General features: G+C 37.4%; 1 protein-coding gene across 1 annotated transcript; it reads right to left on the bottom strand.

Annotated features, from left to right (window-relative positions):
• Positions 1-2,434: 2,434 nt before the first annotated feature.
• Positions 2,435-13,366, bottom strand: commd6 (COMM domain containing 6). The gene is made up of 7 exons (XM_061724653.1): positions 13,248-13,366; positions 8,522-8,577; positions 7,171-7,236; positions 7,002-7,078; positions 4,714-4,882; positions 3,419-3,571; positions 2,435-2,822 (listed from the first exon to the last, which is right to left on the bottom strand). Exons 1-7 carry the CDS (start codon positions 13,270-13,272, stop codon positions 2,772-2,774), a joined length of 597 nt encoding a protein of 198 aa, XP_061580637.1. The 5' UTR covers positions 13,273-13,366; the 3' UTR covers positions 2,435-2,771.
• Positions 13,367-13,603: the final 237 nt, after the last annotated feature.

Here is a 13,603-nt window from a genome sequence, read left to right as displayed (position 1 = left end):
AAATGAAAACTTACTTATTCAGGGTGGCTTTTAATACCTAGTAGTGTGGCAACACTTTTTTATACGTGATGTTTTATATGTTCATATGTTTTATTTTGCTGTATGTTATGTAAAGCACTTTGGTTCACCTCTAGGTTGATGTAAGGTGCTATATAAATAAAGTACATTTACATTTACATTTACATTTACATTTACATTTATTGATCTCCCAGAGGAGAAATTCAATTGTGCAGCAGCAAAACACACACACACACTCAACGGTTTATACAAATACACATGAAAGTAAGACAAGGTATAAAAAAGTATATCCTAAAAAAAAAAAAAAAAAAAAAAAAAAACAATAAATAGCTTAGTAATTTAAAAAAAAGAGCAATATAAAATGTAGAAAAAATGAGCAATGTACAAGAGAAAATAGTAAACCCAAAAAACGGATAATATTTACATATGCAAAGAATACTATTTAGCGGGCGAATGTTATTGCACTTTCAGAGAAACAGGTTATTGCACTCGAGTTATTGCACCAAACCAAGTGGAGTATATATATATATATATATATATATATATATATATATATATATATATATTACCAATTCTAATTCTAATAATTGTGTATTATAGTAGTGTATTATTATAGTATGTTATGAGATCTCATGGGATGTTATATTATAGTATTATTATACTGTTATATATTATAGTATGGTGATATCATTTTGTTAAATGTATAAACATGTATTATGTTATATTAGGATATTATTATATCCTATAATATAGTATTACATATTTTACTTTATATTATATCGTGCTATATTATATCACTATGATAATTATCAATTTATTTATTTATTTTTTCAAATTAATATTCTTAATTTATTTATTTACTTTCATTAAATTATTTACACACACACACACCTACATATTGTAACTCGATGTTGTCTTTTGTTGTTGTTTGTACTGTATGTTAATAAAAAATAAATAAATAAATAACATGGATAAATTGAGGTAAAAGTATGCTGACATTAATCCTGCAGTGGTAGTGAGGTGATTAGTATCTTACCTGAATGCAAGTGACGGATTATTTGATAGGATGTTACTATCAAAATTCAAAAACTATCAAATGATGCTACCCCTGAAATATTGATTTAAAATTGATAATATGGGATGTTGAGTATTTGATCCTTCAGAATACATGACCCATGACATGAATTGCATTACACTTTGTGAACATTATACGATAAAGAGAAAAATGTATTTGATATTCATTCAGTTATTCTCCTTTATTTAACCAGGCAGGTCATTAAGAACATTCTTATTTACAATGACGGCCTGGCAAGAGACAAGGAAGTGGTTTAGGGAGTAAAACACAGTAAAATTGTAGCTCTACAAAAGTAGAAAACCATTAGGGAGCATTTTTTGGCAAAGCAGCAGAAATCGACAGAACACCGGGCTGAGTAGGTTCCAGTGGAAGGAGTTTCCCACGGTGCAGCGTGGAGAGACTCGCCGGCCTCCGTGGCTCGACCCCCGGGGCAGAAACACCATCCCATAAACCCCCAGAGCCTCTGTGGGCCCACGTGACCGAGGCTCATGTTGCCTCACCGTCCACTCAGCCAAACATTCCCCAGAACTCCTCCCGGACAGAAATAGCAGCTCTGCCATAAATAACCTGCTGCAGCCCGGAGACCATCAACACATTTTTTTTTTAATTTTTCAAATAACAAAATAACATATTTCAACAATTTTTCAGACAATAAAATAACTGAAAAAATCAGAAAAATTGTTCAAATGTTATTTTGTTACTTGAAAATTTTTTAATATGTTTATGTAAAATATGCTTTGTTGATGAGAAAATATGTTTCTCTATTTTTCTTAATTTTGTGAGGGGGGATATATATTGTTTTTCGGCACTACCTTGTTCTCTATAGCTGATAGAACATGAATTACTCCTATGTGGGATCAATAAAGTTCTTATTTTTGCAATCTGAGAAAATTAAATATATTATATTTGGTGCCTAAACTGTTTCCCAAGTATATTAGTGCGTGTGTGAATGAATAAATGAGACGTAAAGCGTACATTTCTTTGTAGAAAGGCGCTTTATAAAAATAAGTCCCCCCCCACCCCCAAGGTTTTCTGATCCACTGACACAAGGGTTTTGCAAAGGGCAAAATATTGTCCTGTTTCAGTAAAAGTGCATTAACTTAACGACCAAAGAGCACCAAACGGAAAAGAACCAAATCTTTACAGAAGTAATTTGGTTGTTTGTGTTGATGCATTAACCCACCTGCATATTGATATTTATTGATGATACCGTAAAGCATGTTGTATCATGCGCTTGTCATATCTCGCTACAAATACCAACAGCAACGGATGTATTTACAGTAGAAATGGTTTATTATTTTATTTCTGTACAAGAACACATTTACATTTAACATAAATTGCAACATCAAAGCAGATCTTCTGTAACTAATGTGTCACAGTGAAGCGTTTCTATCATAATTTTACAGTTAGTTTAAGTAAACTTGACATAACCAGACATCACTTGGATGAGTTAACCAGAAAAAAGCACATTTAAATAATTAAATCCGTCTTCTTTCAGGTCTCTTCATATGTTTGAAGTCCGACAGGTGAAAGTAGAAGAGAGATCCGAGCTGAGAGCTGACGTTTGGAGAAGTCTCATCAATATTTCTGGGCTGACGAAGACAAGCGTTTCCTGCTGGTCCTTTGATCGTCTCACGTGAACGGTTCTGACCGGGAAGCTTCAGCAGCTCTGCAGCCGTCACACCGTCTCCAGGAGAGCTGCCATCTCCCTGAACTGCTGGTGGAAATTCTGCAGGGAAGAAGAACACAGAACGTTGAGGTCCAGCGGTGAATAAATACACCAACGATCTTGTGAGCGAGTACAAACCTGGAACAGTGGCGCCACCAAAGGGGGGCCAGGGGTGGCCACGCCCCCCCCTACAAATTTGCTGGCCACCCCACTGGCCTTAATTAAAAAAAAAAAAAAAAAAAAAAAAAAAACACTTGCCGGTCACATAGAGTCTATCACAGTTATGTGTTTCATCCCAAATCTTTAGGGCCAGATGCATATTAGTCTGCGTTTCTCTAAGTATTTCTGAGCCTAATAATAATAAAATATATGTATATGTATATATATATATATATATATATATATATATATATATATATATATATATATATATATATATATATATATATATATATATATATGCCTTAGGTTTTTACCAACATGGTATTAATCATTAATATATATGCAGACAAGTTAGAAAGTTTAAAAAAAAAAAAAAAAAAAAGTATTTCTGAGCCTGTATACTACAACAGTATAATAAAGTTTTGGTTCCACCCCAAGAATTGAAGTGGTCCCCTCTGCCCCCCCTAGGAAACAGTTCTGGAGGCGCCCCTTACCTGGAACTGAGGGATGGTCATCTCGAAGGATCTCTGACTCGTCTCTCCGGACGGTTTCAGGATCTTGAGCAGCAGCGTCACGTACGGGGAGTTGAGGGAGCGGCAGCTGTCGGAGCTGACGGCCATGCCCAACTTCCACTGCAGGTCCAGCACCTAAAACAGAACCGGACCGGATCAGACCGCTTTTCCACGCTGTCTATCTATCTATCTATCTATCTATCTATCTATAGCTGTCTGGGAGATTTGCGAGGCCCTGTGCGAAATGGTTGGGGGGGGCCCCTGTCTAGCAAAATTTTCTGGGTTTTTCGGGTCGGATCGGGTGTCTATATGCGCAATTTTAACTCTCCAATTAGCAAAATACTGGATACCTTCCCCGGCCTCATCGTCATCTGGACTTGCCTCGACGCGGGGCCCCACGCTGCTTGAGACCCGGTCGGATCGGTGATTTTTGTAACAAATTTATCAAACGAGCCTTTCAGAGAGACATTAAACTCTTCCATTTTCTTTAGTTTTTTTCTTTTTTCATCCCCTGATGGAAATTTCCTGAATCTGTCTCGTTCTCTCGACATTGTGTGACAGTTTGTTCCAACTCCACCGTCTGGATCAGAGCAGCTTGTGTCTGCGCTTGGTCTGATCAGTTGTATTGAACAGACGCATCATTGCACATATATTTATTGATATGCACAGACTAGTACACATTTAGGTCTGTAATGGAACGTGACTGTTGATATTTATAAGGGAAAAAAGAACCAGGTTGGTCCTGGATCAACATCAACCATCATCGTTGTTCCCGGTGAAGCTGCAGTCTGTCTGCGGTGAACACTGACACACCGGGTCGGAGCGGGTTTGGTCATGATGTTTAAACTGTGTTTTGTGAATAATAAGCACGGTTTTTAATTATTTTGCGTTGGTTCGATGTAGCAAATAAAATTGTTCGTACAGTACAATCTGGATTGAGGCTTCTCGCTTCAGGAATCCCGGTCTGTGATTGGACGCTGCCTCGGCGTCGCCGCTGCTCATTTGAATAAAGTTCAGATTTTTCAACTTCAAATTGACGCTCTGGACACTTCCAACGCCTCTCACAGCGCCTTCATAGACATTGAATGGCAACCGGACGCATGTGACGCTTTCAGTGTGAATCCAGGGTAACTGACGTTTGCAGAGACGTAATGACGTGGCTCCCCTTTAGCACCCGAGCTGTGGAAAAGAAAACCGGTTCTCAGCTGGTTCCCAAGTTGAACCAGTTGTGAACCAGAACCAGCCCTGGAACCTACTTGATGGAAACAGACTGGTACCTGTCCGATGCTCAGCATGGCCCGGGCCTCCTGCTGGGCGTGCACCGCGGCTCTGTGTTCGCTCCACGAGCCGTGCAGAACCTGCAGCGCCGCTTTGGACCACTTGGACCCGCCTCCGTCCAGCTCCGACACCAGCTCGTCTGCAGAGATGTTTCTCTTCCCAGCAGACCTGCAGACAGAAACCACCGCCGTCACCGCACGGCAACACCACCGGCTGCTTTAGAACCATTTAGAAACGAATAAGTGCAGAGACAGAACCTCGGATTCAGGAGGAACAATGCAGTTTTTTGTTTTTTTTTACGATAACAATACGATATTTTTTTAACAACCTTGAATGAGGAACATATGACTGGAAAAAAGGTCTTTTATTTGAAAGACACAAAATACAAAACAATGCTGTGCGTTTGCCCTATTGTTACAGTTTGTAATTCTTTATAACTGTTTAAGTTTTAAAGAGAAAGCCAGGCCAACCATTTTCCACAAACTGAAATAAAAGTAAATGTCAGGTTTGCATTATGATCTTCAGTTTCATACAAGTACAAATATTTAACCACAAACTGAATAGTTTCTCTCATGTATGACTTGACTTTTTTCTTTTCCAGAAATTTAACAACTAAAATTAAATAAATAAATAAAAGTAAATAAATAAAGTCCCAAACTCCAAATGCAACATGACTGTTATTGATCTTGTGCCAGAGCTCAGAGCTTCACCTGCTCCAGTCTGAGGCCGTAAGGTGAACCCCGGTATTGTTTCATCCTCCCACCTTTGGGGACGATTGGGGACGTTTAAAGTGTTATTATATTGCCATATTGGGCGATCATTTGGAGGCAGATTGTTGAATTTATTTTGGATAAATGTTACACAAACCTGTTTATTTAGTTATAGTTGTGCTGCCCTTCCATAGTCTGTAGATTAGTAGATCCGTAGACTGTGCTGTGCTTTTTGTCCATGTAGACTTGCCGTAGTTTCTTGTCTACTGAAGAAAGCCGTTAAGCAAAGCTGTTACTTTCCCTAAACTTGTTTTTTCTCTGCTGAACCCTAAAGAGCATATGTCTGTGAGTAATACTTACCTTTTATGTTAAACTTACCTCTGATGGTGTTCGGAATTAGATGATAGTTTGGGAGGAAAACGTAAAAAACGGGAGCGATGCTAACGCGTTAGCATGTCAATGGGATTTTCCATGTTACGTTAGCATTAAGCTAACCACCAGTTGTTCATAGCGGTTTATCAGTTATAATCAGTTATAATCAGTTATAATCAGTATAATTTCAGTAAATGTTTGTTTATTTGTGTTGTACATAATAATTAATGACATAGCATTTGTTGATGTTTAAGAAAGGGTCAAATACAATACAGATTGTAACACTTTATTTGTCTTATTTTTCTGTATTGCAGTTTCACAGTGCTTCTGACAGTAAACATCCTAAACGTCCCTGCTGTCTCCTGGATGTTTATTTAAGAACCTGTTTAGCTATCTGCCAAGCTAGGAATTATCTCTACGTCCTAGTAAGGGTATAACAGAATAATAGTTATATTACTAAGAAAATGTAAACATTTACATTATTGTGGTATTTAATTTATTAATTTGCCTAAATTTGTTATTTGTTATAATAATACCTTTTGTAAGGTTATTATGAAAGCAGGACAGAGTTATGATACTTTGGTGTTATTTTAAGTGTATTATTCAGTATGGATGCTTAACTGTTCTCTATGGATCTGTTATTTTATTCTGTAGAACAAACACACGCCTTCAACCTAATAAACTGGTGAAAAGGGAAGTTGTGCCTCCCTTGTGTTTGGTCAACAGCTATCATACCTGAACCCTTAAGCCTGAGTTATGGTTCTGCGTTAAATCGATGCCGTGCCTACACCGTGATGCCGTCACCGTGACGTCAAAGAGATAAGGACAACTATTGTGCAAAAAAAATAAATAAATAAATAAAAAAAATCACACATACATGAAGAAAAGAGGCTGAAAGTTCACGACTGCTTCAAACCGGAAACCGGAAATGTGTTGCTACCAAGTCAACCAATCACAGCCCTCTCGCCTGCGTTTGGTCTGCGTCGCCTCCACGCGTAGTTACAATTTTTGCACGGCGTCGTTTTGACGCAGAACCATAACTCAGCCTTTACTCTCACCTACACCCCGCGAACCGGCAACGGATGAGCGGAAGAAAATGCATAAGGACAACTATTGTGCAAAAATGGATGGATGGATGGATGGATGGATGGATGGATGATGGATGGAAGTTAAACCTCTATGAAAGGATAAAAGTATGAAGATACCTGAATGTTAGCAGAAGAAATCGGGTCACGTCCTGCAGAACTCCGTCGTCTAGTCGGACTCCCGCCCTCTGAAAACTCTGCAGACGTAAACAAAACAAAGTCACCAAAAACAGGAACTTCAGGCTCTTTACAGCAGAAACAGATCAGTTCTGGTGAACGTGTGACTCACTCGAGCAGCTTCAGCAGAATCCACGCCGCTCGTGTGGCCCTGAAGAAACGCCAGGATGTGCTGACACTGAGATGAACAGATGAGCAGATTAGTTCTCAGAAACAGTAAAGCCACAACGTGTGTCGCTGCTGCAGACCTGAGAGAGATATGTTGATTTTAAAGTTCTTTTATTAGTTTATAAAGCGCTACATGGGTTTGCACCAGAGATGTTTTTATTCTATGAACCAGGAAGGAACTCAGATCCTCTGGCTCAGGGGTCGGCAACCCAAAATGTTTTAGAGCCATATTGGACCAAAAACACAAAAACAAATATGTCTGGAGCCGCAAAAAATGAAAAGTCTTGTATCAGCCTCAGAATGAAGGCAACACATGCTGCATGTTTCTGTATTAGTTAGAACTAGGGGGAGATATTTTTTTTTCATTATACACTTCAAGAAAAAAGTCGAAATGTCAAGAAAAAAGTCAAAATTTAGCGACGAAAGTCGAAATGTCAAGATTAATGTTGAAGTTCAATGTCGAGAAAAAAGTCGAAATGTCGAGAAAAAAAGGCAAAATTTCAAGAAAAAAGTCGAAATGTTGAGAGGAAGGAAAGGAAGAAAAAAGAGAAAAAGGAAAAAAAAGACAAAAAATAAGAAAAAAAGAGAAAAAAAGAAAAAAAGGAAAAAAATGTTGAGAAAAAAGTCAAAATATCGAGATTAATGTTGAAGTACAATCTCGAGAAAAAAGTCGAAATGTCGAGAAAAAAGTCAAAATTTAGAGAAAAAAGTCAAAATTTTGAGAAAAAAGTCAAAATTTTAAGAAAAAAGTCGAAATGTCAAGATTAATGTTGAAGTACAATCTTGAGAAAAAGTCGAAATGTCGAGTTCAAAGTCGAAATGTCAAGAAAAAAGTCGAAATATCAAGAAAAAAGTTGAAATTTCGAGAAAAAAATCAAAATGTCGAGATTAATGTTGAAGTACAATCTCGAGAAAAAAGTCTAAATGTTGAGAAAAAAGTTGAAATGTCGAGAAAAAAGTCAAAATGTTGAGAAAAAAGTCGAAATGTCGAGAAAAAAGTCAAAATGTTGAGAAAAAAGTCGAAATGTCGAGAAAAAAGTCAAAATTTTGAGAAAAAAGTCGAAATGTTGAGATTAAAAAGGAAAGGAAAAAGGAAGAAAAAAAAGAGAAAAAAAAGAAAAAAAGGAAAAAAAAGGTCAAACATTTTTGAAAAACTCCAAGAGCCACTAGGGCGGCGCTAAAGAGCTGCATGTGGCTCTAGAGCCGCGGGTTGCCGACCCCTGTGCTATACAAATAAAATTTGATTTATTGATTGATTTATTGATTGATTTGCATGTAAGACAGGAGATACTCACGACTTGGGCCAGCAGCTCTGCAGGGATCCTGCAGACGTGGACGACGACGCCGGGGCCTGAAGCAACGAAACATTCAGTTATCACAAGATACAGCAGAAGTTCAGTCACAACATCATGTGAGCGCCGCTGTGGCAATTACTGTCTGTTTGCTCTGCTTTACACAGCAGATGGCTGCTGTTGCAAGAGGGTTGTGATGTAACTTAATAAAAATGTGGATCTTGGAAGAAAAACAACAAAAATACAAGACAGAACAGGATCCAACAGGAAACAAAGAAAAGGCCCAGCAAGACTTTACAAGACGAATGGATTAATCACGACTTAATGCTGGGCGTTTGTTTTGTTTGCCTTGATTTGGACTATATTTATACATACCTGTACATATAATTGAGTATTATATCACTGTATTGAACAGTTATTGAAACTCGTCTTATTAAGAATGTATGTTGATTCAGGGGTAGGACTGGATATCAATCCTACTCCGTTTGGAACATGTTGGTGGATCCGTGAACTATTATTATATGAAGTGCTGACATATGTGGGTCAATGACGTGACGCCTATATTTTCTGAAAAACAGACTTTCAATTCAAAAAAGGTTTAAATGGATAAAAAAGATACCATAATATGAACTACCTGTCCCACATATGGACTCACTTGAGTTTTACAAAAAAATACTAGTTATTTGGGATTTTGTTGTTGTTTTAAGCGTCAAAATGTCATGTCCGTCCGACCATGAATCTTGTTTTGAAAACTTTTTTTGAAATCACTCTAAATGTTTTTAAATCAATCTTCTGTCCAATCTGGCATGATTTCAGAACTGTCTTGTAGTGTGTAAGATTGCAACACATTTGTATTTATATTTCCATCATAACATACAAAGTTTGACTGATGTTCATTTTATGAAATATCATGGGGCGCAACCATTAAAAAAACAACCATTTTTGTATAATACTGAAAAAAAAGATGTCAAGATGTTAAGAAAATTAATTGTCAGATGACACCACATGACTTTTTTTAAGGCTAGTGCCAATTCATCTTGACAAAAAACTCGTTAAAATGTTTATATGAATTTATGTGTACACAACATTCTTAATGTTTGAACTATTGCAATAGATATTCTTTTTTTTATCATTTTAAAAATTGACCTGTTGAAAATCCTTATTCGTCATTGACCCATATTATATATATATATATATATATATATATATATATATATATATATATATATATATATATATTTGTATTCTGTTTTTTTTTACTTTTTTGTACTCTTTTATATCATGAATGTTCGAAATAAAATCTTCAAATCAAAATTCAAATCAATCTTTATTTTGTAATAATTGTTTTGCAATACTTAATTTGTTCATGTGTTTCCTGAAAAGGAATTCGATACACGTTATGAAATGAGTAACAAATGTGTTCTGATGTTGCAAATCAAAGAGAGCATATTATGAAAGAAATTACGTAATGGAGAGGATGTAAATGGTGTCTAATGTGACTGGAAATAATAAAACAGCAGCAGCACAACAGGGTCAACGTTCTGGGTTGAAGTGACCCGTAGTTCCTCTACCGACCACTAGGGGCTGGATCCAGGACCCACACTGGACACACCAACATTTACATCACTGATAACTGTATGAGGCTGATTTTTTTTTACATTTTTTGTACCAGATCAGGGAAAAATAATGTGAAGCAACTGATTTATGTATAATTATGGGCTTTTACTTTGGAGCCAGCGAGGCCAATAGTTAGCTTTTATCACTTTTCCTGCTTCACACTGAACACCGAGCTGTGAATAAAAACCTAACGGCGTATAATTATTCATATTTTAAATAAAATATGTTTTATTGTGTTGTTAACAGCCGTGACTGGTTTGATCTGGAAGGGTCCGAGCTGAGAGCAGCCACCCCTTAATAAACAAGTGTTGGATAAATGCAGTGATCATTTCCAGGGCCGGACCTACATTAGGAAAAACTAGGCGGCTGCCTGGGGCCCCAAGATCCTGAGGGGCCCCGTAAAAATCCTCATACACTTATGGTTCATACAGTTACTACTTATATGCGCATATTAGTTATATGCAGGGTGAAAGCTGCAGCAGTATGAGTTTAGTTAGTTAGTTAATATTTATTTCGGTCAATCACAAACAAAAATCAACAAGCAAGATAACACAGGTTTTTCCCTGGTCAATATTGTGATTATTTGACCCAAAAAGGTCTGGGCTTGAAGCATAAAGCTTATCTTGCCCACCTTTTAACAGAATAGAATATACAAAAAGAACAAAATTAAGTATCATAAGTCTACACAAAATAATAATAATAGTAATAATAATAATAATAATAATAATAATAATAATAATAACAATAATGATGATGATGATGATGATAATAATAATAATAATAATAATAATAATAGTAATAATAGCAATAATAATGATAATAATAATAATGTTAGCTCTGAAAACAGAAATTGAAAACTGAAAAGATGCTAAGGAAAACGACAAAACCAATTTAAGTTGTCATTTTATCTCACATGGTACTCATGGTTATTGAAAGGAGGATTGTTACATCATATGATTGTGGTTGTTATTATTACCTACCTACTACCTCATTCTGCTGCACCTTTCACTTTTATTTTGAAATTGTATATATGTTAATAAGAGCTGTCATTTGTGTATTTACTGTACAGTGAGCAAAAATAACAGAGTCAAATTCCCTGTGATTTGGCCCATAAACCTGATTCTGATTATTATTATTATTTATTATTATTATTATTGCACAGTGATTGATTACTCTGAGACTCTATTGGTGCTTTTCCACTAGTACCTACTCAGCACGCCTCGACTCGGCACGCCTCGTCCTTGTTTGTTTCCCCTCCCCCAGGTGAGAAGTGGGCAGGTTGGGGTGAAGCTGCTGTGACGTACTCGATTGCGCAACACGTTTGTTTGTCTCTGCTGCTGGAAAGTGCGTTGGTATCTGAGCAGCTATGAAGAGACAGAGCTCCTGGTAGATCTGGTCGTTCCTTATCTCCGTCTAGATCTTTTTAATTGTCTCCTCAGCACCAGGTTTATGAACATCTGCACCTCAGAGTTGGATCACCAAACAGACGTTTGTGCTGTATAATAAAATCGCTGCAAGTCGTTCTCGCGCTGACTCCCACTTCCTGATTCAAACGTCTGACGGCCCCTCAACCAATCAGTGGTCTGGATTGTGATGACGTCAGATCCAGGGCCGACTCAGCCACTTAGAACCTCGGCAGAATAGATACAGAAGTAGGGCTGCAACGATTCGTCGACGTTGTCGTCAAAAATCGATAATCAAAATCGACAATTGTCGCCAGATATGTTTTTCCAATGGAGTGAGGCGTCTCACTCCAATACAATCTCTGCATCTCAGCTGAGCGGTAGCGGTTAAACAAAAATGACGGCGTCCTGTACACCAGCTGCATGTAACAAAAGTTTGGGAGCATTTTAGCCTCGATACGGCAAATAAAAAGAAGACTTGCAAGGTTTGCAAAGCAGACCTTGCTTTTCACCGGAACACGTCGGTAATGCATTTGAAGAGAAAGCACATTGGACAGTTGAACGAAACGGACTCGCCTTGGTAAGATATTAAGCGTATTTTGGCTTTAAAAGAGAGCTTTAACGTTATGCCTGACTGTGCCTGACAAAAGTATTTTAAATTAAATGCACGCAGACCGAAAAAGAACCACCATGGACCCCTTTCTGCAGAAGAAGCAGACGTGTTCCTGCAACAGGTGACTGCCCTCAATGATCAATAACTGATCTGTGATATGAGCAGCTCTCCATGGTGATGGTGACGAGTTTCAACAAATGATACACCAGTTCAACCCAGAGAACGTCCTGCCATCCAGAACCCATTTACCCACTTGATGGATAAAAAATACGTTTTTTTTTTTTTTTATAATTAATTTTTTATATAACACAATTGCCTGTCCTTAAAAAATGAAAAATAATGGACAGAGGTTTATTTATTTATAGATTTATGTCTATACTGACTGATCACTGTGCCTGTCCTTGGTTTTAGATTTAGGACATTTTATTTACTTTTTGTATGAACAGCGGCAAAGTTGAATAAAATATCTATTTTTCATTGGAGTAACCATCTTTCTCGTGTTTATTATCATTTGCCACATAATTAAAGCAACCTCATACAAAATTTAAGAAAAAATTACTAATTATCCGATTAGTCGACTAATCGTTTCAATAATCGGTGACTAGTCGACTATTAAAATAGTCGTTAGTTGCAGCCCTATACAGAAGAAGTATCTACTCAGCACGGCTCCACCCCTAGTGGAGAAGCGCAAGACGGGGGCGTGGCGAGTCGCGCTGAGTAGGTACTAGTATAAAAGCGCCATATGAGTGATGAGAGTTCATCAGAGCAACAGTTTGGGGGAAGAAACTGTCTCTGAGTCTGGAGGTTTATCTTAACAGCCCAAACAGTTCATCAAGCATGAAAAGCCTGGAGTAAAGTTAAATTTCTGACTCCAGCCCCTGAAACTGCTGCTGTTGAGACAGCTGTGAAGCTGAAATAGGAGCTGTTGTTCTTTATATCCGTGATACTTCTGACAAACATATGCATTCAATTAAGTCTTCATTTATGTCAAACATAAATACATAGATATACAAAATAAACAGTCTAAGAGCAGCTTAAACTTCGTCATTGACAAAAAAAACAACATAAAAGAACAGTTTAATCAGTTTAAACCCACCGTGTGATTCTTCTGCTGAAGGCATCTTCACCTTTAGACAAGAAACTTAGTGCCTTTCTGCCCAAAATCCGTTACTTTTCTTGGTCCTTTTGCCAACCTTTTCCAGATTCAGTATTAGTGGTGCATTATACTCTAATGATTAGATTAGAGAAACACAGTTTGTGTCAGAATCTGTTTACTTTTGCACGGAATGAGAAACGCCTGCCAGGCTTCTTCTTCGTGGGTTAATAACCCGCAGTTACAGCACACAGCGCCCCCTGCAGGACCGACGGGGTTCCGTTTGGCCGTTAACGATACGCCGCTGGGTTTATATAAATATAAAAGTGGACATTTCCTTGTTTTATATGGCTGTAAAT

The sequence above is a fragment of the Cololabis saira genome, chromosome 6, assembly GCF_033807715.1.
Source record: "Cololabis saira isolate AMF1-May2022 chromosome 6, fColSai1.1, whole genome shotgun sequence".
Classification (NCBI taxonomy): Eukaryota; Metazoa; Chordata; class Actinopteri; order Beloniformes; family Belonidae; genus Cololabis; species Cololabis saira.
The sequence above is the reverse complement of the archived record's forward strand: the minus strand, read 5'-3'. Positions and strand labels throughout refer to the sequence as shown.

What these genes read in the sequence shown, in the direction of transcription:
- commd6 (XM_061724653.1), bottom strand. Translation starts at nt 13,272, where the DNA reads ATGCCTTCAGCAGAAGAATCACACG. An exon ending in ATTCTGCTGAAGCTGCTCGA is followed by an intron (nt 7,079 to 7,170) that starts GTGAGTCACACG and finishes TTACGTCTGCAG; the next exon opens with AGTTTTCAGAGGGCGGGAGT. An exon ending in TTTCTTCTGCTAACATTCAG is followed by an intron (nt 4,883 to 7,001) that starts GTATCTTCATAC and finishes TTCTGTCTGCAG; the next exon opens with GTCTGCTGGGAAGAGAAACA.